The sequence below is a fragment of the Anopheles coluzzii genome, chromosome X (genome assembly GCF_943734685.1).
Source record: "Anopheles coluzzii chromosome X, AcolN3, whole genome shotgun sequence".
NCBI classification, from domain to species: domain Eukaryota; kingdom Metazoa; phylum Arthropoda; class Insecta; order Diptera; family Culicidae; genus Anopheles; species Anopheles coluzzii.
The window spans coordinates 25,672,926-25,699,945 of record NC_064669.1 but is presented as its reverse complement, the minus strand read 5'-3'; the positions used below and the strand labels follow the sequence as shown (position 1 = coordinate 25,699,945).

At 40.1% G+C, this 27,020-nt stretch overlaps 1 protein-coding gene and 1 long non-coding RNA gene across 7 annotated transcripts in view; both read left to right on the top strand.

The window, feature by feature from the left end:
- LOC120961219 (N-terminal kinase-like protein) overlaps positions 1-22,820 on the top strand; it is a 45,392-nt gene extending 22,572 nt beyond the window's left edge. For 5 of the 6 annotated variants that reach the window (XM_049606553.1, XM_049606546.1, XM_049606551.1 and 2 more), the window contains exon 14: positions 22,252-22,356. Coding sequence is in view for 1 of the 6 variants with exons in the window: in XM_049606557.1 (XP_049462514.1) it covers positions 22,252-22,388 (137 nt within the window). In the remaining 5 variants the exon portion in view is untranslated. Of the gene's footprint in view, positions 1-22,251 lie in introns of all 6 variants that reach the window. The other variant, XM_049606557.1, reaches the window with a different exon arrangement.
- Positions 1-27,020, top strand: part of LOC125906812 (uncharacterized) — a 64,757-nt gene that overhangs the window by 31,040 nt on the left and 6,697 nt on the right. The gene's annotated exons all lie outside the window — the stretch shown is intronic.

The following is a 27,020-nucleotide window of genomic DNA, read 5'->3' as shown; positions in this document are numbered from 1 at the left end:
TGAATCGGCAGGGTAGTGTTGGAGTGTTTGGAAAGCAGATAGTAAATTGACCTTATTGTAATTCTTCAAATAAGCATTTACCCGACGAATGTATAGACGCGCAATTCCACATTGAATGGCGAGCGTTGAGGTCACCCCATATTATGAAATTATTCCTTATTTTGGTAAGTTTTTTAATATAATTTTTAAATTTACTAATTATTGAATTCGATGCGCCTTTGGAAGTAGTTAATTGAATACCTATGGCTTCTATTATTTCCAGTGCAAATGATCTCATTGGGCTATAAGCGATGTTGTGCTTGATTAGAATTAAAAGCCCACCTTTGGTACCTGACTGTCGATTTAGTCTAAAAGTATTGTAATGATTATTGTTGAATCTTAGTTCTGGCTTTAGAAAGGTTTCTACTATAATCATTATGTCTGTATTTTGTTCCTTTAGGAAATGCTCTAATTATATTTTTTTTATTGGAAACACCGTTTGCATTCCAGTATGTAATAATTAATTCATCTTGTGTATTCATTAGTTCGCAAAACAAAACTTGCTTACTATCTCGAAAATTGCGGTAATTTGTTGTTCTTTAGATTTGCACGAGCGAATTTTACAAAAAAACTTGTCCTACAATAACTGTTAGTTCTGCGCTGTTGTAAAGATCGTTCCCGTTTTGATTTGGTCTATTATTCTCTTTCTGGGTTGGAATTGTTCTATGATAGGAAGGGTTTGGCGGAAGAGTGGGAAACGCATTACCCTTAAGTATGAAATCCCTAGCTACTGGTCTTTTATTGGTTTTGTTGACCTTTTTGGATAGCCCCAAAAATTTGCAGGGTGACTATCCTCACAGTTTGCGCATTTCAGCTTATGGCTGGGAAGTTGCCCGTTCTCACTGGATGACGATTCTGACAACGGACGTATTTTGGATTCGTGCTTACCTGCACATTTAATGCAGGTGGCGGGATGATAACAATTTGTGGCTCCGTGACCATATCATTGACATCTTTTACACTGCATCGGCCTTTGTTTATTAGAGTAGAAGTTCTACTTTACTCTACAGTGATCTAGTGCACTAATACAGCGCAATTTGAAGAGGTCAACGCTTCCTTTAGCGAAGTATGTTCATCATATTTTTGGTGGCGGATTGCCAACTTCTTCACCGCAACTGGTTTGATATCCTCTTCATCAAGTATTTTGATGAGATCTTATGTAGGTATATCGTAAAGCCCGCTCAACACTACTTTAGTGGTACGATCTTCGATCAGCTGATAAGTGTGAAAGTTCACGTTGGTATTTGAAAGGTGTTTGACCACGGTTCGAAAATCCTCAGCTGTGTTGGTGTACACGATGATGCCTTCGTTCGCTATTTTGGTGTCGTACCTTACTACACCTGCTGCGATGATTTTACGGTGCACTTCACCGCATGATTTGCACGCGATTTTTATTGGTGGTATACGTTCTTTACTACTAGTCAAAATAGGTTTCGTAGGGTTAGTGTCCATCGGATGCTCATCCTTGTTGTTATCTAGTATTGCGTACGCATTAGGCGACACAAATTTGACCTGCTCTGAACTGAGTTGTTCGAGGCAATGGAAGGTAGATAACGGGATCTTCACACTCCGCTGTTTTGACTTTACTTTGCCACAGCCCATGGTGTAAGGCCAGGCGGTTATTAATGTGTTGGTTATAACAGGTTGGCTGATAAGTCCCCGGTCTAACAAAGAAAAACACATTTTTTTGTCGAAATTCGTTTTTATTATTCAACATAGTTCCCTTCAAGAGCGATACAGCGATTATAACGACCTTCCAATTTTTTGATACCTTTTTGGTAGTACTCCTTCGGTTTTGCCTCAAAATAGGCCTCAGTTTCGGCGACCACCTCTTCATTTCAGTCAAATTTTGTCCCTGCGAGCATCCTTTTGAGGTCTGAGAACAAGAAAAAGTCGCTGGAAGCCAGATCTGGAGAATACGGTGGGTGGGGAAGCAATTCGAAGCCCAATTCATGAATTTTTGCCATCGTTCTCAATGACTTGTGGCACGGTGCGTTGTCTTGGTCGAACAACACTTTTTTCTTCTTCATATGGGGCCGTTTTGCCGCGATTTCGACCTTCAAACGCTCCAATAACGCCATATAATAGTCACTGGTGATGGTTTTTCCCTTCTCAAGATAATCGATAAAAATTATTCCATTCGCATCCCAAAAAACAGAGGTCATTACTTTGCCAGCGGACTTTTGAGTCTTTCCACGCTTCGGAACCTGGTTCACCGTTCGCTGTCCACTGAGCCGACTGTCGATTGGACTCAGGAGTGTAGTGATGGAGCCATGTTTCATCCATTGTCACATTTCGACGCAAAAACTCGGGTGTATTACGAGTTAACAGCGGCAAACACCGCTCAGAATCATCAACACGTTGGCGTTTTTGGTCAAATGTGAGCTCGCGCGGCACCCATTTTGCACAGAGCTTCTGCATATCCAAATATTGATGAATGATATGACCAACACGTTCCTTTGATATCTTTAAGGCCTCTGCTATCTCGATCAACTTCATTTCACGGTCATTCAAAATCATTTTGTGGATTTTTTTATGTTTTCGTCGGTAACCACCTCTTTCGGGCGTCCACTGCGTTCACCGTCCTCCGTGCTCATTTCACCACGCTTGAATTTTGCATACCAATCAATTATTTGATTTCCCTGGGACAGAGTCCGGAAACTCATTATCAAGCCAAGTTTTTGCTTCCACTGTATTTTTTCTCTTCAGAAAACAGTATTTTATCAAAACACGAAATTCCTTTTTTTTCCATTTTTTTCACAATAACAAAAGTTGCTTGACAGAAGACGCTCTGTCTCACAAACTAATTGACATACAGACGTCAAATTTTGACACGAATCATTTGAAGGTTGGTACTATATAAAAATAATATGCATTTAATACTAGCAGCGCCATCTATGTGTCAGACCGGGGACTTATCAGCCAACCTGTTAGGCTTCACTTTGAGCGTCGTTATTCTCTTCGCTGTTGTAGTGATTAAACGTCTGTACTCGACGGGGTGTAACTAGTATGGGGTGTTGTTTGTGGTTCTAAAAAGGAATTTTGCACATTTTTAATTATTTTTACCATGCATGTAGCCGTGCAAAATATTCAAAATGTTCAATGGAGGTTTTTGACCGTCTAGTTTCTATAGCCGCTCATCAATAAATTACGTTAGAAGGCTGACTTCAATTTCATAATCGTTTTTGATTGAGTTATATTTTCTTGCGTTGTCTGGTGCAGATGGAAGGTGCTTCCCTTACATAGAAAATCCTGTTTGGCATGCTATTGACCAAAATGTTTTATCTTTTTGGACGAACTTCTATCAAGCTTCCCAAAAAGTGACTTTAAATTTATTTATATTGGAAAATTGAACATTTTTTGCATATACCTTGTTTAAATTATTCATTCAATATTTTCTACCGAATTTACATAAACAATTTGGGAATGGTTAATGTAACAAATTTATTTCCTTATTCATAAATCACATTATTGTAATCGTGCTCGTGTGGATACTGGCGTTGTGTGGCTGAAAAGTCAACTTTTATGTATGAAATCTGAATATAAATGGCCGTAGCAACCAGATATCCAGTTTTTATAATTATCTGAATTCATTATGCTTCATTCCTGTCATGGGTTCAAGCCCTAAATGCACCGTTCCCCTATACGTAAGACTGATGAGTCTTAAATTCAGCTATGGGTATTCCATAAGGTGTCATCCATCAATTACGTAACAAAAAAATGCAAATTTTCGACCTCCTCCCCCCTCTCTACTGTAATAAACTATTACGTTGGAAGAAACCCCCCCCCCCTCCCCCCTCCAAAATTACGTAACAGATGGACCCCATCCTCCGCCCATAGCTTAATTTATTGAAAAAAAACTGGACATTTTGTAATGTTTTCTTTTTTTTTAACTTTATTACGGAATATTCACATTTTTTTAAATAAGCAAAAAAAACCTTATATTATATACAAAGATAAGTTGTCCCATGCAGCAATCAAGATCAAAAAGATTCTGATAATCGTATCCTCAGCACGGTTTGCGATGTAATTGTAATCATCATCAGAAGCATTTTTCATCCAGCCATCTTATTGGTCCTCCATAAATATGTCCATCTTTCCAGAAATGTTGGCTTTATATGTTGGCTGGATAATGGCTTTGGCTTTAGATGGTGTATCATCCTCAAATAAATTATTCAATTTCACATAACATGTAATTTTTTATATGTTATGCATGTTTTACAATGTTATGTTTATGCATGTTTCGGCTGCATCTTCGATGTATTTATAAAATTACGACAAATGGCTGACTGCATCAACTCCATCTCCAATTTGTTTGAAACGAATTGGGTTTGTAAGGAGTTGGATTGGTATAACATCTGTTTACAGCGTTACAGTTGATTCTCGTTCCATTTGCTTCCAATCGCATATCGTCACTTGCGAATCGCATGCTACTATCATGAAATGTCTGCCTGTACAATCGAGTGGCTCGCACACTGTGGTCGTCGCAGTAACGGGATGCAACGTTACTGTAAGTATCCTGTGTGAAGTTTTTCCGTCCGTCCTTCCTTTGTAACAAAATTATTATCCACGACTAATTATAATTATCCTATAACAAATTTTACAAAAAGGTTCTCATTTTCTATCTCTCACTATAGAGCGTTACTTTTTCACTCTATAGTGAGACGATGTTGGTTAGCGAGGTGATGTTAGGTGCGGATAGCTTGGATGATTTTTGAACCGTGTTGGTTTTCTTGTACACTTTGCAGCGACATAGCGATTCATCGATGTAGGCATTGGACGAAAACGACAACCATGTTTACCTCAAACAAACATACGAGTAATAATATGTTATGTAATATTTATAAAGTGATCTAAATAGTTCAATGATAAAAAAGTACGAGTAAGCTTAAAATTAATTGCAGCAGCTTACATGATATGTAGGTACGGGCAACCGCTGCCAGACTGATAGCCAGCGCCTACACGCGTGGTCCAAAACAGCCGAAGTCATACAAAATCTTGAAAAAGTCTGCGCCCTTTTGTTCCTCGTGAAGTTTACCGAGCCGAACCTAATAGTTGTGTTCGATAAACATGTGTGCGTATCAGGTAGCACCATTTGTACTGCTTACCTGCCGTATGCCGCTGTGATACCGAGGGAGACGCAAAGACAACGCGTCTAGAGGACATGTGTAGCCGTTAGGAAACTTTTCTGTGTCTCTTTTGCCTCGTCCTTGCCTTGAGATCCTGATGAGTGAAGCATGTGTACCTTTCGTGTACGTTCGGGGTATAAACCCTGTCCCTCTCATGTTAATGGTAAACATATAATCGTATGCAATCGGCTCTGCTTTCGGGCGTGGGCAGGCCCGTGGGCGCCGTTTGTACGCAGACATATCGTTATTGTCCGCATGGTGTACTGTTGATGTATGGATTGCTGCAGGACTACACCAAAATATCCAGGACCATATAGGAAGCAGTTTCATTCGAAATGCTCAACATCTGCGTCACCTATTTGCCCTTATATTGCCAGAGGGATTGTCCCAGAATCCTCTTTTATTGTAGGACGCAAACGTGAACCGATTTTGTGATGTCTTGTACCGGCGAAATCAGGACCGGTACACCGTACACACCCCGAGCAGAATCGGCTGCTGCGAGCTGCAGGGTGACCACTCAACCGGGAAAACCGGGATAATTCCCGGTTGTAATTACTTAGTTGTATGAAAAAGTACCCTACCCTAGGGAGCGTAGAGTAAATTTGGACCTCCGGGTATGTTGTCGATTGACTTTCTGGTTTCACTTTTCATCATGTAGGGTGTTTCTGACACGTTTTGAGCTATTTTAGCGAAATAAAAGTTTGACCCGTTTGAGCTTGTCGGCTCGTTCCGTGCGCGTTTAGGTACAGTATCGGACAATAAGATTGGGCCTTTTTTCAACGCACCATGTACCCGTTGGGGCAGGTTTATGTGTGTACATGTGTGTGTGTACATGTGTGTGTGTGTGTGTGTGTGTGTGTGTGTGTGTGTGTGTGTGTGTGTGTGTGTGTGTGTGTGTGTGTGTGTGTGTGTGTGTGTGTGTGTGTGTGTGTGTGTGTGTGTGTGTGTGTGTGTGTGTGTGTGTGTGTGTGTGTGTGTGTGTGTGTGTGTGTGTCTTTTTATGTGTAAAGTGCGGCACAACAAATCCTATGTCAACACCCGTGCGACAACGAGAGTCTTTCGAAGATTCCCCCTCCTTGTTAAACAAAAAAAAAAACACACACACACACACAAACACAAGTTACGTCGTAAAAAACGACTATCGGATAGAGAATGATTAGACGAGCTTAAAATTGTTCTATGACACATGTCTGGAACGTTTAGTTTTCGAGATATGGCCTATTTTGCTATCACTGTTAACCATCGTACTAAGTGTGTTTTCAATTAATAGGTTTTTTTGTGTATTGTTCCCAACTTACCACAGGCCATCAACATCACACCAATGTTTAAGGACAACATTTTCCGTTTCTCACATATGGTACGCAATATATGTACTATACTTCTGAAAACTTACGTTCATCGATATCTGTTCTTGCACATTTCGGGTATGGTATGTCTATTTGTTCTACCTTGCACTCGTCTTTTGTTATTCATCTCTCGTGAAGTTGCGGTCGTGTCGAATATAACGGTGGATTTAGTGAGCGATCCCAATTTTTGAGCAGAACTGATAATTTTTGTCCCCTTTAGCAATTTTAAGGTTACCCAATCACACATCGCCTGTACATTGGCATTTTGCATTTTGGTTTGGGGCCTCTACCTTCATTCCGCCCAAGTGACTGGGTTCCCACACTGGCACTGATGGTTGATTCCTGTATCTTTTCGTGAGGTGCATCATCAGCGTCGTGCGAGTAACAGCATAATGCATGGCTGCTGTTTGACAGTAAATCCGTTATTCGCAGATTTGTATGCTTTCTCCAGTGGCTGGTTGGTCCATGACTTCCGGTTACCCTTTTTTAAGGTTGTGTGATGACATCTGTTAATCAACAATTGATAGCAGATGAAAAATATCTTTGCCACGGGGTAAAGTCTTTACACGTTAGCGTCATGAAGCTAAACCACCAAAAAGCAATTTTTGTAAAGTTTTTTTTGTCGTTTTTTCACCAAACTCATATCAAACATCCGTAAATATGAAGAATGCATATTTAAATAGCTTAAGATCCATAGTAGCCAAATTAGATCCACACACGAGCGCACGATTGAAAATTTGTTTGTACAAATTTGATAGAAATCATGCCAAAAATGGTTCTCAAATGTGTTGTCACACCTCCAGATTGGATACTATATTGTTGATTAATTCACTAATAAATTTTATCCAGTTTTTATGACAAGTGCCCATCTTTCCCGTAATGCCTGTGTTTACTTACCATCCTCTAGATCAGGGGTCTCCAAACTACGGCCCGCGGGCCGCATGCGGCCCTCAAGAGCTTATAATGCGGCCCACGATGACTTTGCCAGAGTTAATATAAATATTACGTTATTATGAATTTTTAAAATTAAAATGTATTTTTTACTTTTCTTAGACAAAAATCAAGCTTTAGTAACACGAAACTGTACAAGTATCGTTGGTATTTTATTATAAAAACGAGATTTAAACGTTCACTCATCAGTTAAAGGTAGCGTCAAATGGCCCTCAACATAGTTATTTTTGAAGCAATGCGGCCCGCGAGCTGAAAAGTTTGGAGGCCCCTGCTCTAGATAACGATTTTTGAAAACGTATGATATAATAATTTGGAATTGAAGTATCGAAGCATAGTGAACCGGGAAAACTAAAAAAACCGGGAAAAACAACGGAATTAAAAATCCTGATTCGAGTGGCCACCCTGGAGCTGTCAAGTACATCAAAGTGCTTCGACTCATTGTTCAACACCTGCGCGAAATGGTGCCGCAGAAGGCGTTGACGATGTTTCGTTGTATGTTTTGGAGTATGGGCCAAACCTGCTACAATGCGCCTTATCCGTTGCCAAAATATTTTCCCTGGTCGACGCGGAGCACTGTTATGCAATCGATGTGCTGGACAACATATACGTGAACCGGTCTGGGGTACGGCGATTGCTTAACGTGACCACCTAAAATTCTCTCATGTTGAACGCAGCTTGAATTCACGTCTAATTTGTCTTCGGCTTGAGAGTAATGCCACCCTATGCAATGTTTACGCTCCATCAGGGAGTCAGCGGAGAGCGGTGAGGGAGGATTTTTTCGAACAAACGTTACCATTCTATCTGCGGAATGCATGTGATCATGTTATTCTCGCAGGCGACTTCAACTGTGTGTTGGAATCGAAGGATGTGACGGGCGCGAGAAATTTCAGCCTTTCTTTGCGAAACGCGGTAAATAACATGGGTTTGTGTGACAGCTGGGAGGCTCTCCGATGAAACGAGGTGGAGTTTTCTTATGTCACCAGTGGTTCTGGATCACGTATCGATCGGTGTTATGTTTCTTCCTCACTGAAAACACAGTTAAGAGTGACCGGTATGCATGTCCTTTCCTTTTCGGATCACAAGGCTCTCACCGTTCGTCTCTGCCTACCAATCGCGCCGAGTCGTATGCGCAGTAACGGCTATTGGCAACTGATACCACACGTGCTATCCGAACAAAATCTGGGGGAGTTCAGATGCAAGTGGAACTATTGGACCAGACAGCGAGGAAATTACGGCTCGTGGATGCAGTGGTGGGTTGAGCTCGCGAAGCCTAAAATAAAATCGTTTTTCCGGTGGAAAACAAATGAACGCTATCAAAGTTTCCGCTTGCATCATGAACTCCTTTACAGAGAGTTGAAGTCCGCATACGAGAGATATCTTTCTGACCCATATGAGTTAGTAAATATCAATCATGTGAAAGGAAAAATGCTAATGCTCCAGAGGCGTTTTTCTGAGCACTTCGCCCGCATAAATGAAACACGTCTATGTGGCGAAAGTATTTCAACTTTCCAGTTAAAGGAGCAGAGGAAAAGGCGAACGGTGATCGACAAGCTTACATTAGATGACTGTTCGCACTTAACTGAGCCTCATGAAATAAATGTTCATATTGAGGGCTTCTTTAGAAATCTTTACACGACACACGATACACCCAACACAATTACAGACAACACATTCACAAGCACACGCGTTATTCCCGAGGACTGTGAAACCAACAATCGTTGCATGGACGACATCACTTCTTGTGAGCTTTTCGATGCAATTAAAAGATCAGCTTCGCGGAAGTCCCCCGGCCCGGATGGAATACCAAGAGAGTTTTATCTCCGCGCCTTCAGCACCATTCAGCGCGAGCTTCTGCTCGTGCTCAATGAGGCTCTCTTAGGAGAGATTCCTCCAAGTTTCGTTGATGGGGTCATAGTGCTGGTTAAGAAAAGGGGAGGTGGGACTACCATGTCTGCATTTCGACCTATATCAGAATCGATGGCATCATCGGTAGGTGGGAGATAGTCTCGACAGCGCAAAAGTGTTGTAATAAACCATGCAACATTTTTCAGGCTGTTCTTTCCGTTAAAGAGAGGGTGGTAGATTTGCAGAGGAAACGAAAGTGCGGTAAGCTTGTCTCCTTCGATCTTTCACATGCTTTTGATCGCGTCAATAGAGACTTTCTCTTCAACAACATGCTCTCTTGGGGTTTCAATTCGGGGCTAGTGGGGCTTTTGAGAACAATTGGTGAACGGTCCACCTCCCGTATCCTTATGTTTCTCATGTTTATGTTTATATGTTTATTGATTAATCCATCGGGATCTTGAAGATCCTACATGAATGTACTTAAATTAGTGCTTATAGACTATGTAAGGTACATAAATCGATCGGGGAGAACATGTGCACAAGAATAGAAAATGTATCTTGAAAATAAAATTATTACGTAAGTTGTGTCCTGAGTCTATCTCTAAAAACATTCGTAGATTCCTAGATGGCGCGTTAAATTCTATCGTAGCTAATAGAGTAGGAGCATCAATATGGTGGTTAAGTAGTCCTGATATAAAAAGGCATTTAGCTGTCTCACGGCGCTTTTTTAACGACTGAATCCCTAAAAGCAGACACCGGGAATGGTATGAGGGTAACACATCGCCCTGTCGCCATGGTAAGAGTCTTACAGCATATCTAGTCGCTTTTCTTTGGATGGCCTCGATTTGATTACTCCATTCTTAGGTACAGGGGTCGCTAACAATACTGCCATATTCTAACACAGATCGGACGTAGGCACAGTAGATGGTTTTTATGGTCATCGGATTACGGAAACCTTGCGTTGATCGAATAATCCAACCCAGTAGTTGGTTCCCTCTAGACACTATATTCTCTAGGTGATCGTTAAATGTTAAACGTGTGTCGAGAATGATCCCAAGGTCGCGGAATGTATCGGTGCGTTCAACGGATATGTTATCGATCTGGTAGTTAAATCGTGTGCAAGACCGAGAACGGTAAAAAGACAAAACACGACATTTTTCGATACATAGCACCATTGCATTATCACGGCACCATATGCTAAACAGGTTGATGGCGTGTTGAAGATTGATGCAGTCATTGGTATCGTTGATAGGAGCGAACAGCTTAACGTCATCGGCAAACAGAAGAAAACGGTGTTTAGCTAGCAATTGCCCTACATCGTTTATATAAAGAATGAAGAGCAGCGGGCCCAAATTGCTGCCTTGAGGCACCCCTGAGGTGCCAAGCACCTCTCTAGATGTATGATCGTTTACCTTGATCTTGTATGAGCGTTCTGTGAGGTAGGAATGCAACCACTTAACTATTTGTTCCGAAAACCCTAATTTGTGCAATTTGGCGATTAAAATGTCGTGTGAGATGAGGTCGAAAGCAGCTTTGAGATCGGTGTAAATAGCATCCACTTGACCTCCGGAGTCGAGATTACGTTTGCAGAAACTAACGAATTCAGTGAGGTTCGTTAATGTTGAACGTTTGGGTACGAACCCGTGTTGGTTATCCATAATGTAATTCGATGTAGCGGAGAGCATAGGGCCGTAAAGCAGAAGCTCAAAAGCTTTTGATACCGCACAAAGTGATGTGATACCGCGATAGTTTAAAGCACATGAGCGATCCCCTTTTTTAAATATTGGTACCATCCACGAGGTCTTCCATAAGCGTGGGAAAATATCGTGGGAACACAGTGACGTGTTGTACATGTTTGTTAATACAGGTGCTAGGGACTGATAGCATTTACTGATGATGTAACTCGGAATGCCATCGGGACCAGGAGCTGTAGAGGGTTTAAGGCTTTTGAGGCACTTTTCTACTGTGCGTATATCAAACGTAGCAATGGTATAATCAATCATGTTTAGAGGTGTGTAAGATGTGGCCCTTGAGATCACCGTTTGATCTACAATTGGGGTGGAGAAGGCATCGGAAAATCGTTCAGCGAAAATGTTGCAAATATCTTCGGGTGACGTGCCCACGGAATCATTATATTTGATTGTGCTTGGAACTACATTTGAGCGTCGTCTGCTGTCCATGAAGCGACAAAATTTTCGGGGATGTCGGAGAAGGTACCTTTCGATTGAAGATATATATTGCTTATATCTTGATCGCTTATACTGACTGTATGAATGTATAGCGTTGTTACGATTTTCCCTAGTGATATTACTTCTCAAAAAACGGTGTCGACTAATGGCTTTGTTTTTGGCTCGTTTGAGGATGATAAGCCTGTTATTACTCCATGCTGGAGAGCGTTTCTGGTGCATAATTGGCGTACAGGATTGTAGAGCATCTTTCATGAAAATCGTGAAGGCATGAACAGCGTCGTCAACAGATGGAAAGTTGGAGCAGTTAAAAGTAGAACCGAAAAGAAATATTCTTTCCTCCAGTTCGACGATATTAGCCTTTGAGTAATTTAATCGTTGCTGATATGTGTTGCTTGGATGGGAGCTAAACTCATGAGGATCATAGTGACGTATTGACCATTCGAGTGCAGGATGATAATTGTCGAGCTTGAGCAGGGCCGGTTCGGATTTAGACACGGCAGAACAGATCTCAGCGGCGTTGGAGTTAGCAAAAATTAGATCGAGTTGTCGGTCCATGGAGTTTCTAACGTTGCTTAATTCATAAAGGCCGTTTGCTGCCATACCATCGATGAAAATATGATTATTTCGAGACTTAGATGACGGTTTATAGTGCATGAAAGTGGAGCGCAATGGTACATCCTCGACATCGGCTGGATTGAGTTTGGACCACGTAATGTCCCATTTGTTAAAATCTCCAGCGACAAGCAGGAGATCGTTATCTCTCATGCGTGATGAAATTTCGCGTATACTTTCCAGATGTTTATTAACAATTATGTCGTTATATGCGTTGTACGGTGGAATATACATGGCACCGATATAAACAAAAATATTGCCCAACCGAATTTTGACCCATAACTGTTCCATAGTTCGATCCGTCGGTGTAATTTCGCAAGATGAAAGAGAGCGAGAGCAGGCTATTACAACACCACCACCGATGGAGAAAGTGCTGTTGGTAGTGGTTCTATCGCATCGGTAAATAGAATAGCGATCGTCGTTGAATAACTCATTGTTTATGTTATTGTTCAACCAGGTTTCAGTTAATATTACGATTTTGTATTCAGTTTCGGAAAGTACTAGTCTTAGATCATTCAGTTTTTTACGCAAGCCACGAACATTTTGGTAGTACATCGGTAGGTATGTTATTGTTGTGTTGTTGATATTCAATTGCAATTCATCTGACGGACCGGCTTCCGCAGAATCATCAGTCCGTTTAGTGTTAACTCGTCGCGGTCTTTTTTTAGGAGCGGCTAAGCATTCTGGAGGAGATCTGGTAGGTGTAGTGGTGACAAGCATTCGCTCGTTGAGATCCTGCTGTGGTTCAGTTGTAAACAAACCTGCATCTGTAGTGGTCATAGCAGGAGAGGAAATCGGAAATCGGCTGCGAGTGCATATCTGTAGTGGTGGTTGATATCGGAGCGCTTATTCCGGACCGTGAGAGTGGATTGTGATAGCTGTCTACGGCGAGAGTGGCAGGGTGATCGTGTGTGAGTTGATGTATCGAGTTAGTATCGATGACGGCGCGTGTATTGGGATTATTATTGTTGTTGTTCCGGTAGTCACGAAACTCTCGGTATGTTAGACCGGAGGGCCAGGTCTCAGGTGATAGAGCCTTACTGCGTAGAGTGGCCGGTATGCCCACTTTGAATGAGATGAATGAGAGTGTTTTGGTGTTAGCGCCGAATTTCGTCAGGCGGTGAACAAACACATCCCGTTTGTCAAGCGCTAAATGTGCTTGCACCATATGAGAAATTTGCTCAGTGGTAACTGATGGGGCAAAACGTGTAAAGAATAGCGACATACGCGTACAGTGTGTGGAATGATATCCAGTGTATCTGAAGCAAGCGGTGATCCCGATCCTCTTAGTAGTGGTGTTTGCGGGTTGTTAAGTGGTGTTTTGTTGATGTAGGATGACGGTTTGATTGCACTTACACTAAGTGAGGCCGCCAAAGATGGGAATTGTGTTTGTGTTGGTGTAATAGTATCGGGAATATTGTTATCTACTGAGTTAAACTTTTCGGGGTATGATGTTGCTGGATTGCGATGAATGGGTTGTTGAGTGGGTAAATCGGTTGAGGTGTGTGATGAAAGCAAACAGGAACGCATCTCATCCTTCAGCACTTCGAGGAGATCGCATTTAATACCGGCAGTGATTTGTTTTGGCAGCTCACTATGGAGGCTCGCTTTAAGGTCGGCAATGCTGAACGATAAGTCGACAGTGGTGTGGGTGTAAGGGGTAGACGACCTAAGCACAGCCGAACGCGGATCTCTATGAAACTTTACACAAGCCTTACATGCCCAAAAAAGTTGTGCACAGGACTCTATAATAGCGAACAGCTCCTCAGAGAGTCCACTGCATGTGAAATGAAACTCGGCATTGCACCAACCCTGGCATTTCACAGTTCGATCAGCAGGTACGATGTCGTTGGCACAAGCGGCGCAGATACCGGCCATTGTAAAATGGTACAGCAATAGTTGAAATGGGGTATTGATTGTAGAGCAGGAAAAATGATTGTAGGTGATTGCAGATGAGCAATTTCCGACTGTTAATGAAAACCAGGTCTTGAGGCAGTCAGCACAACCAAGCAAGTTGCGTTATGGACAAGTTTTCACTGAATAATTTTATAAAACTAGTTAATTTGGCCCGGTTACAGGGTTATGCAAGATAATTTCTGGGGTATATAATAACCTGCAGGCAACGGATTTCTTAAAATACAACGCAAATTCCATGTGGTTTTTAATTCCAAGTGATGCATTAATCCCGAACCCATGCAATCCTGAAATTTTATAGAACTTATTCTGGTGCTGGAACTGATTCCATTCCCGTATAGGTGTTATAATTAGTCATGAACCTGATCGTGGAACTGATCCTAACCCCTTACTGATCCTAACCCCTTACTGATCCTAACCCCTTACTGATCCTTTTTACTGATCCTGATCCATTCCGGTCGGGAAGTTGATCCCATTTCCATTCCGGATCTGAAAAATATCTTGACCCTATAGGGTAAACGTACCTATAGTGGTGTAGTACCAATAGTGATGGTATGGCTCTAAAATGTGATAATAAGATTATTAAGAGCAATTAAGTTATTTATTTCATTGTTTAATGTTCTCTGTTCTTTTAAAAAAAGGCTATAAAAGTTAAATTGGGCCATTCCATTGCAGTGATAGAAACACAACATATTTTGTGAAATGTGTCAACATTCTTCCAAAATCCTTAGGATTTCAAAACTCATATTTTTGCTAACGTTTTAAATGACCACATAACAATGCAATTATTATTTTTTTAACACAACTTTCATGAAATGTTATTGATTTACTAATATTTATTGCCTTTTGACCATATTTTCGCATTTTTATTTGTTTTTTTTTTACCATAGTGCCATTATAGGTACAAAAAACAGGCATGTTGCTATAGTGGTCATAATTATAAAATAAGTAAAAACCGAACTTTTTAGATTTTTTTTCCGCGGTATTGTTAACATTTCGTATTGTTTTCACTAAAATAAGCAACGGAAATGAGTTTCCTGTAAGTAATTTACCAAAAAAGTCAAAAATTCGTATATTCAACTGATTGAAGAACCGACTTTGAATCAAGCTTACTCTTACCGGTTTTTAAAGACTACAGTTATAAAGTTTTTTAGTTAATATTTCAATCACTAATCACACTTAATACATTTTTACGATCAAATTATGTAAGAAAACAATATTATGGACGTGATTCTTACTATTCATTTGAAAACAGCTTCAAACTAAGTTCCGTGTGTATTATACACAGTTTTTAGGTATCTTTGTTTACCAACACGATAGTAACACAATACTACGACTATAGGAACCATACCACCATTATAGGTACAACGAAGCAGTCACAAAACTATACTTTTTTTCGTAAATTTGTTGTGTTTGATGGTTAAAATGCTTGTGATTGCGAAGATACAACATATTCCCATTGCTTTCTGTTAAAATATTCATAAATTTACCTTCCTGACACTTTAAATCTATTAAAGTACATTTGTACCCTTACATTGATATTTTTACCCTACCGGTACTTAAATTGTATATATATATATCGGTATAACAGCTCCAAAAACCGTACCGGCCTTGGAATTGATCTCAAACCCACACCAGAACCTACACTGAACCCATAACGGTCCTGGAACTGATCCTGACTCCATGCAGATCTTGCAACATATACATTTCGGTACTGGAACAGAACCCCCTACTGATCCTTGAAATGATTAAGATTCCATGTCTGTCATGGAACAGATCCTGATTCCTAGACCAGATACTGCTTCCTTATTTATTTCGGGACCTGAATAGTACCTGAATCTGATTCACTAATCGAACCACCCAGTCCAATTTTCCTATTTTTATCTCTTGTTGCATCGAGGGGTCCCGCGGTACTATCGTCAACTCGGACATTTTAATAACATGCCCGTCCCATGGACCGTCCCATGGACCGTCGCCCTAATCAAGGATTAACTATCCGGCTAAGTGGTACTAAGTATCGAAAGCCTGTATAGACCGGCATGTCCTGTTACTCCTAAAAGAAGGTTATTTGTTTCAGTTACTTTTTCGTATAAATGTTTTCGCAACGTTTTCATACATCCGGATCCAATTCTTTGGACCACTGATTGGAACATTTTACTTAAATGTAGTAGAAGACATTCTTTAGCTTTTCTTAAACCAAAAATTAGGCCCATGCATAGAAAAAGACCACGGAAAAAAGTTCAATTATTCAATTCTGACTGTAATTTGTATCATTGTTCTCCATACGTTTCAAAATACCAAAAACTAAGTCAGCGTTGCGTTTTCTATAGTCGATGTGGTTGCCATTGTATGGATGTAAACTAAGCAAAAAACATCCAAGCTACCGCTGGAAAGTAACGCTGATCAGCCTTTACTAGAATTTTATAATAGAGATATCGGAGCGCAAAGAATCATCGACCAGTCACTATGACGTTTGCCGTTTTTTTTTAATGGAATCTTATCTTATCAATGGAATCCTCTCTCTTTCCTTCCCGATCCTTCGTTCCGTCCGTCAGGGAGATCCCCTTTCCATGCACCTTTTTATCCTCTACCTTCAACCCCTCATCACAAGATTAGAAGGTATTTGTTGCGATCAGGATGACCTGGTCAATGCATATGCCGACGACATCTCTGTGGTGACAACATCTCCCGACAAAATTGAGCGTGTGCGAGAACTCTTTGAGGCATTTGGCTGTGTCTCTGGAGCCCGTCTCAACGTGCAGAAAACCACAGCGCTCGACATAGGACTGACCACACCATCAAGGATATCTGTTCCATGGCTGTATACCGTGGAAAGATTGCGTCTGCTAGGTATATTATTTTCTAATAATATCAATTGGGATGTCGTGATCCAGCACTTCGCCTCGTTAGTTTGGCTGCATCGCATGAGGAATTTAAACATCGTGCAAAAAGTTCTACTGTTGAACACGTTTCTGCTCCCCAAGCTATGGTACGTGGCTTCAATATGTGGTGCTCGAGCATTAGACACGGCAAGAGTCTCCAGCATAATAGGAGGATTTCTTTGGCATGGCAATGGAGGAATCCGAGTTCCACTGCAGCAACTGGCTTTACCACGGAAGCGAGGTGGACTGAACCTGCACATACCAGCAATAACTGCATATGCCCTCTTGCCAAACCGATACCGAGCAGAGTGCAGCTCCCTCAAATACAGCGAGCCTCATATCGTCCAAGCTGGTAATCCGCCAAATCTGGCCACCATTCCAAGCTGGTATCCCTGCCTAAAAATCGTGGTGAGACAACTGGCCTATTTACCCCCTGAATATGTCGCAAACCCCTCTTCATGTAAACTTCGTCGCATACTTGTGGACAAGCTACCAGATGCCAAAGTAGCACATGAAAATCAACAACTTTGTTGGACCAGAATCTGGGCTAATATGCAAAGTTTTGATTTATCAGCACAACAACGAGCTACTCTATACATGCTAGCAAATGGTAAAGTGTCACATGGAGAGCTCTTGTTTCGGATGGGAAGAAGGGCTTCCAATCAATGTTCGTTTTGTCCTCAAATGGAAAGTCTGGACACAAATTTGCTTGCTGTAGTAGAGTAGCGGCGGCTTGGGCACTGCTGCAGCAAGAAATTGTTTCAATAGCTCCAGAAGGCCCCTATCTGTTCAATAGTCTGCGATTTCCAGAACTAGCAGGAGTTAGTCTGGGAATACGTATATGTATTCTTAGGTTGTTTGCCAACTACATTTTCCACATCGTTGAAATCAACGATGTTGAGATAGATTTAGTCGTCCTTAAGTGTGCACTACTTTTGTAAATGTAAAGTTTTTTTTTTTTGTTGTAAATATCCACACTAGTAAATAGAAATTAATCTGTACACGCAAATAAATATATTTAAAAAAAATTAAACAACGAGCAACGAATTACGATGTAATTACCGCATCAGTCGACAGCTACGGTTTAACAGAACAATCCAGCCGAGAGGAGAAACTTGGGCAGATATTTTGCTTTGATGGACCTGGTGGCACCGGAAAGCTGTTTCTGCTCGAAACTATTTTTTTCTTTATTTTTATAGAGACTTTGAGCCAATTGGCCTCATTCGCCTCTTTCAATCGGATGAGCATGAGTTGTATACTTAAAGACTACTATTCTTCTTTGCAAGCCATTTGTGGCTTGCAAAATACCTTATACCGAGTAGTCTCGGTTTACTTAAAGCTATCCATTGATTTTATTAACTGTTACAAATGTGGTTTTGGTTAGAGTTGTTCATACAGATTAGTAATACGAAGGAATTTTAAATGTTTACGCTGGCAATCGCTGTCTGGTGAGAGAATGGTGTCGATGTTGTGGTCCAATTTGCAGGTCATGCGTTCCGTAGAATATCCATGGCATTCGTTTAAGATGTGACGGACGGTGATGTCGACGCCACAGAAACTGCATAGTGGTGGGCTGGATTTTTGTAATAAAAAGATGTGGGTGAGCCGGGCGCCTGCGCCTACACGCGTGGTCCAAAACAGCCGAAGTCATACAAACGCAAAGTCATGCAAAGACAACGCGTCTAGAGGACATGTGTAGCCGTGAGGAAACTTTTCTGTGTCTCTTTTGCCTCTTGCCTTGAGATCCTGATCAGTGAAGCATGCGTACCTTTCGTGTACGTTCGGGGTATAAACCCTGTCCCTCTCATGTTAATGGTGAAGATAGAATCGTATGCCATCGGCTCTGCTTTCGGGCGTGGGCAGGCCGTTTGTTCGCAGACAATGGTCCTCGTAAAACGTCAACATTTATTTTACAGTTTTTTCATGTTTTCAAGTTATTAATATGGTTAGATGGTATGTGTTTTTGTATGCCTATGCTAACAGAGTGATGCATGTTGGTTGGTGTTTGGTTGAAATACCAGGAATAGTTATTGAATGGAGAATTGTTTTGATTTGGTATGGTCATTATTTCTTGATAAGCAACTATTGTTGGGTTGTGGCGGGTAATCAGAATTTTTAGTTCATCAGAGTTACGGCTCATGCTCCTGATATTCCAGGACATGGCAAACAAAGGCGTATTGTTATTTAACAGAGGATGGGAATTTGGAGAATAAATGTTTGATGTTGCTAAAAAAGAAGGTGTGTTGTGTGTGATCATTATGGTTTAGAAATTGTATGTCTCTCTGATTGCCTCATCTCGATGAAAGGGGCATTATTGGGTGAGAGAAGGAGCTCCTGTCCCTCGGAGTTGATCGGAGAAGGAAGGAATAGGGATAGGAGATATGAGGGATTTTTTTGTTAAGGTTTTTTTTTGAGGGAGGGAGGTTTTCTCCTCGGAGGAAGTTCAGATCGTTTTTAAACGCCTTTGAAGAGGTCGCTTTGATTCCGTCCAGATGAGAGAGGGAGCAAGGAGAGACAGACTCTTCGGATTGGTCCATTGTTTCAACTTTATTGGTTTTGTTTTGATTAAAAAGATCAATAAATTTGGTTTGTTCGATTTGCATATTTTTAATAGTTACTGTGAGTAGATCAATTTTCGTATTTAGATTAGCATTTTCTTGTTTAAGTTGGGCAAAAATTTCATCTTTTGGATCAAGGGTGGCAACAGATGGAGTGAGTATTTTCAAAAGTTCTTCATTTAGTTATTTAAGATTGGTAATTTCTTCGTATCTAGAATCGGGTTTAGTGGAAGGGGCAACGTTAGTTTATGGATTGGGGGACACAACTTGAGCGAGAGTGTGCCTTTGTTGAACTGCGCTCTGTTTATGTAGCAGGGAATTTATGTATTTTCGTGCTTCATAGAAAGACACGTTGTAATAAATTTTATATTTCATGACTTCCTCTTCCTTGAGATAAAACGGGCAGGATTTGTCAAAAGAATTGTGGTTGCTTTTGCAATTACCACATTTCAATGGAGCAATACATTCACCATGGGCAGGGATACCACAATTGTGGCAATCCTGTGAGGTTCCGCATTAGCCTGGTATGGCCATTGTTGCGTATGACCTCATTGTGAAGTAAAAACATAAATGCGGATGTAGCGAAGTAAACCACTTCAAGTTAAAACAAAGTTCAAGCAAAACACGGCTCAAGCAATAGCGCGCGCTTCAGAAACGCAACAAACATAATCAGGTAGTATACCGTTCGCACAGTTCAAACGAGGAAGTAACTTTACGCAATTCATAAACCATAGGTACATGTCGCATTAAGTATAAATAAAACTTGTTATCAAAATAGTTATAGTTACAGTTAGCTAACCTATATGCGTTCAGCAACTAAATAGCAGATAAGAGATGAAAACCTAAATAAAGTAAGCGTATTGGAACACAAACCTCAGAATCGCTCGTTTCTAAATAGTTGGAGGCACTCTCCGGTCGACGAAGGAAAAATATACCCGACTCGGTGTAAAGCACCGGCGTTGGGCGCTGCGACGGAGCAACACATCCGCCTGCAGCATTAGCCATATTGAGCACATTTCAGGCAAAGCATGGGTTTGAGATAATATGTACGGGGGATCAAACCAACAACGTAAAGTTCATTGGAATAGTTCTTAAAATATGTTTAGATATTTACTGTAACGTCTCGCCGTGAAAACAACGAACGACGTAAAAGGATATCTAAGTCTGTTTTTCCCACGCTCTACTGTACAGTACAAAACGCCTGAAACACCAAACACGAACAACACTTTTCAGCACTGCACTGCATAGAAATAGGAAATTCTGCACTGCGCTGATAAGGGTCAGTCGAGGAGCGCGAGTTAGAACACATCTGCACTCTTTGCCTGTTACGAGAAGATTGTGATATGACAACTGTCGCAGATGATAGCACAAATATAGCACTTGATATAGCAAAACTGATGCGAGGCTACCAGTGAAATTCTATACGCTATACTCGATATACGCGATTTCGCTATACACTATATTTTAATTTGACAGTTCTTTGAGCAAATTGTTATAATCTGACACATCGAATGTCAAATGCGAAATAAATTCCTATTTGGTCGAATTTGAAAAACCATTTCAAAAGGTAGAAAATTATAATATTCAGTTAAAATCAGATCATATAACTAATTTAGTGGCTAAAACCTACCAATTCAAGCAAAATTTTACGAAAATTAGCTATAATTTGAACTGAAAACCTCGAAATTCGACTTACGCTAATATTCGAGATACGCTATTGCCTCCGGTCTGCATTAATAGCGTATATCGGGGAATACCTGTTCGTACTCTTATGCAAAATACATGCTAACAATTGAAAATTTGCAAAATTCCGTTTTTACAACCACAAACAAACGTCTCATACTGACCAATATCATATATCGTCTAATACTGACCGATATCATATAAAAAATAATCGAAAATTAGAAGTAAGGTTATGGAAACTAGTCGTAGTGTATGAATATCTTTTGTAGATTGAGCGGAACCGGAATTTATGAAAACCGTACACAAGACTGCTATTTTAACTCTAAGAATGTATTTGTAGTTCTATCACCAAAATATGGTGCTTGTAGTTCGACTTCTTCTCTTTAATTGTGGTAGAACGGTAGCCGAAGTGATACCAGTGTACATAGACGACATCTGGTGACCGGTGTGTTTAGAAGATAGTTAGTTCTTTATCTGTGTGTAAACAATTAGCGTGTGACAGCTCTAGTGCTGCTAGAAATGTAGCTCAGATATAACAAGCACCTACCATCAAAAACACTATCAATTAAATGAAATATTTCTCCTCTGATCTAGAGAAGTTTGTTCCACGAAAGGAATTATTGTTAAAAGCAAAGTTGGCTGGCATGCACATAACGAAAAAAAATATAAAAAGAAAAATATTGAAGCTTCACGATTCAGCAGTAAGAAAAAGGAACTTGAAGAATTTGCTTTGAACAAAAGAATGTTGATTAACAAAAATGAGATGCAAGTGGGGAGTCAACGAATACTAAAACCATTCAGTTGAAATTGAATAAATAGAATAAAAAATAGTAGAACTTAAGTAAGATAAGGGAAACAATTGCTATCCATTGTTTTTAAATTTGCGCATTGAACATTCCTAGCAGTGGCTTGGTGGTTGTTTTCTTAAACTTTATTTTCAACATGGATGCTACTGAATTTGACTTGTTGAATTTCTAGCATTTGCTGTCAATTTGTGTGTAACGATTTTTTTCGGCTTACCTGATTCTATAACGTATGGTTTATTTTCAATGCATATCTAATAATATTGTATTTTTTTTTAATCTTTTGAACATCAATTACAGGAAATACTAAAATGGATGAAGCTCGCCGAAAACGTGAGGATAAAAAAATACAGCGGCAACGTGAATTGGAAGCAAAACGAGCACATCGCACTAGTTCTTGCGGAGGCGCGATGAAGTTGGGTGCCAAAAAAATTTAATCATATTATACGAAGGTTGAGGGTAATGCTCTCTCAAAACGATTGATGCAAACAAATTTTAGATTCTTCGAGAATCCCGCAGTATGGTAGATTCTCGAATATCTTTCGATTTGCATCAATTACATGAAAAATCGTCCGAGAGAATCCAAGTATAATAACTGACCTGAATAACCATAGGTAACTTACATTGAATGGAAATGAATGAGTTATGAAGTGATAAACATATGCAAAAAAAAAAATAGGTTAATAAACTAACACAGGTGTGCAATTCGAACAAATTGCACTTTTCTTGAGAAACAGTATGGAACTTAGCGAAAAAACATTTTCAAATTCTCGCAAAAGCCTTTTTAGATGATTAAAATAGGAAGATATTTATAAGACCTACAAGTTTACAATGCGTATATAAATAAATAATACACCCGTTTCCAGGTACATTCGAATCTCGCGTCGATTTGCATCAAATCACGTGCCGCTTGCTTCGAATCGCAAGCTGCTTCGATTGAATGCGTGCCGCTACGGTTGAATCGCTTGTTGTTAATGGGCCCCTTCACGATTCTAGTCAGCTTTTTATATGGAGTTTGACAGTTGGAGGCCTGAATCATGTAAACACTCCATACAAAACCACACCCAAACCTGCGATTTTCAGGCCACATTATTCTATTTGTGGGATTGGCTTTCAGTGACTTATGAATTACCTCCCATTGCATGATATTCAGTCCTACGTATGGCGGCACGTTCCATTTGGGGCTTGAACCCATGACGAGTATGTTGTTACAGAGTTTTCATAGCCAATTCGATATTGTAAACTATTTATCGGTTTTCGTCAAGTGTGACTTTGGCGTTCGTAAACGTTGTAAACAGAACAGTTGTTGTTCAAACGTTGTTATGAAACAGTTGTTGTTAAGTTTGAATCCGGCGTACTCGGTATTTTTTTTAGGATTTTATTGTTTTGGGGCCAAAACATAAAGAAGAATTGTTTGTGTCTTGTGTAAATAATTATAATTAAGTAAAATAATATAATTTTATTAATAATTTTTAAGTTACTTAATAATTACTAAACCAATGTTGACGGCATACATTATACAAGCAGGAAAACGATACAAATTTGAGAAAAAAAATACAGAAATTTATTTATATTAGCTTATTTACAACATATTTATAACTTGAGATAACTTTTTCGTATTTAGATGCATAAAAATAAGTACCTAGTTAAAAAAATTAAAATAATAAATGCAAACCGTAACCATAGGATTATAACTCACATATTTCATGTAACTGAAAAATTTATTATAAAACTATGTTATTTTACCTAATTCCTGAAAATTCCTACCTAATTCCAGAAAAAAACTGAGAACGCTGGATTCAATCTTGACAACGACGTTTCATAATTTACAACATCAGAATAGAGTTGACAGCGTCTAATTGAGGGTTTGCGATGCCAAAGTCACACTTGACGAAAATCGATAACTAGTTTACAATATCGAATTGGCTATGAAAACCCTGTAAGTCGTCGCCAACTCGCGACTGTACCACGATACCAGCTTTCGCAATCCGAAGTCGAAGCGATAAAAATCAAACTTCTAAATGCATACACCTTGGGATAAGCCCACCCGAATATCATAGCCAATTTGATAGCTGCTCGAAAAGTGCTATAAATACAAACAACTGACATTTCAGCATACGATCTAGAAACGGAAAGAACCCAATATTGAGTTTTTAGCAGCTGGAGAATGATAATGTGCAAAAGCAACGCAAATTTTGACTTATTTAATACGGGTTTAAAACTCAGTTTTATAGCATAAATTCCTTTAATGTGCAAAATTTTTAACGAAGCTTAGAACCTCACGAAGATATCTTGGTATACAGAACAATTAGATAGCTAGATTTCTAAAAGGCATCTAAGGCCGCATGGCCATGTGGTTTCTCAACGCTCTTTTTCATAGGCATTCATTGTGAATTTCTCAACGATTGTGAATCGACACAAAATCGTTTTGAGAATCTCTGAAAAAGTTGACGATGCAGCGATGGGCTATTTGAAACATGAGCAAATATGCTTTTTTTGTAGGTAAAATACCTTCAATATTTAAAAAAAATGTGTCGGACGTCAAAAAAATACCTTAAATATTTGCTATTGGAAAAGGATTAAAAAATAAGCGATCTAACAAATAAAAACTTATTTTCTATGAAAGCTCCAAATAAAGCTTGAGTGGCAATATCAGTTTCACAGAGTGAGAAAAATTGACACCGGCCACGGGCTCGGCTCTGAGAACAAATTTTTAGTGCTTGAGAAACATAAATAAGTAATTTAGAATATTTCCCAGCATGAAAAAGCTCCATGGCCCGGCGGCTTAACTGTCAACAATTCGATGGAAGCGGCAGCCGATTCAGCCGTATTCAGTGTCCACACGTGAGGTCCAAAACAGCCGAAGTCATACAAAGTCATGACGCCCTTGTGTTCCGGCGTCCACCCGACGTTTATCGAGCCCAACCGAATAGTTGTGTTCGTTACACATGTGTACGTATCAGGTAGCAGCAGTTGTACTGCTGACCTGATATATGCCGCAGTGATACCGAGCGGGACGCATAGACAACGCATCTCGAGAACATGTGTAGCCGTGAGGAAACTTTTCTGTGTCTCTTTTGCCCGTCCTTGCCTTTAGATCCTGATGAGTGAAGCATGCATACCTTTCGGGTACGTTCGGGGTATAAGCGTATCCCTCTTACTTTAATGGTGAAGATAGAATCGTATGCTATCGGCTCTGCATTCGGGCATGGGCAGGCTATCAGCCCGTGTTCGATCGTAGTGGCATACGGCATAAGCGGCACGCGATGCAAGCGGAACGAGATTCAATCGTAGCTGGAAAAGGGTTCGTGTATCGTGAATCCTCATACAACGAGCTCATTTCGGTCCTGCGTTTCACTCATGATACGAAAAAAATCGTAAGAGGATAATTATTTTCCATTCGGTAAACAATAAATACCTGATGTTCACATTTCAAAAATGATTTACGAGCTCATTGATACTGTCGGAAACTTCCAGCTTTAGCATGCTATACTGAACCTTAGATGAAAATCGCCGAATTAGCTATTGTCTATTAAACTGATACTGATTTCAATTATAATACCTATGATTCATTCATAAATTCGTCACTACCGACAATCAGCTTCTCTTTACACCGGCAAGTGAAATGAGTTTATGTTTTAACCGAAATTAAGTATATAGCGAGCATCTTCTCTAATAAAACTGCTACAATGTTCGTTTGTAAGGCAACTAAGACTACTGTTTTACCAATCGCCATATTAGCGTCACAGGGGCAACATCTACATCCACGATTGTTTGCAGTTGTCGTGAAAGTTTAAAAACGTGTGTTACTCATTTTTTCTACATGAAGTTTCTCACATACAAATTGTTAAACTTAGGGACTGGTGTTCCCTATTGTGTTTACCTCGGTATTTTATTTGCCACCCTTCTTATCGTTAGCCTCTTGCTTCTACACGACGCTTATCGATCCGAACGCTTTGCTTTGAGTACACTGTAAGTAAACGCAACAAGAAATTAAATTAATAAATATGATGTAACTATTCGACACTCTCAAGTAGGAGGATATATACAGCGCCTATCACAACTGTATGGACTAGGCATGGGCAAAACGATTCTTTTCACCGAACGCGAACGAACTAGTTCGCTCACCAAAAAGAACCGAACGCGAACGACGATTCTTTCGTTCTTTGTTTCATGGGGTTTTTATTCACAAAAAACGCTCGTTATCTTTTTCATTTACCCACCATAGACGCATACTGTAGCCAAAGAAGTACTCATTCTGCGGTTGAAACCAATAATTTAAAAACATTAAACACTCGGCTGTCTGGTCAACACAATCCATCGCAAAACCGACCAAAAACTAGCATGTAAAAAACTAATACGAGCAAAAATGTCTCCTGCATATATTGTACCCCATTCCTTATACACACTCAAGGATTCTATTAAAAAAAAACTACTTAAATATGGATCAACATGATGAGCGCAATCAATTCAGTTCAGTTCATTCGCGAAAAATGGCTAATCCGTTTGAACGGGCTCGATCTATTGAATTGTATAGGTATAATTTCCATGCCAACAGAACACAGATCGAACACAAATGAGCCAGTTCGAACGCGTTCGATGAATTCAGTTGTGTAGGTACGATTAATATACCAACAGAACACAGATCGAACACTAACGGATCAGATCGAACGCGTTCGATGTATTCAGTTGTGTAGGTACGATTTACACACCAACAGAACACAGATCGAACACACCAACAGAACATGAGCCAGTTCGAACGCGTTCGATGAATTCAGTTGTGTAGGTACGATTAATATACCAACAGAACACAGATCGAACACTGCTGTACCAATTCGAACGCGTTCGATGAATTCAGTTGTGTAGGTACGATTTACACACCAACAGAACACAGATCGAACACTAACCGATCAGATCGAACGCGTTCGATGAATTCAGTTGTGTAGGTACGATTTACACACCAACAGAACACAGATCGAACACTGCTGGACAAATTCGACGGCGTTCGAGGAATTGAGTTGTATGGGTACGATTTCAACACCAACAGGGTACATTTTGATCTCTGACGA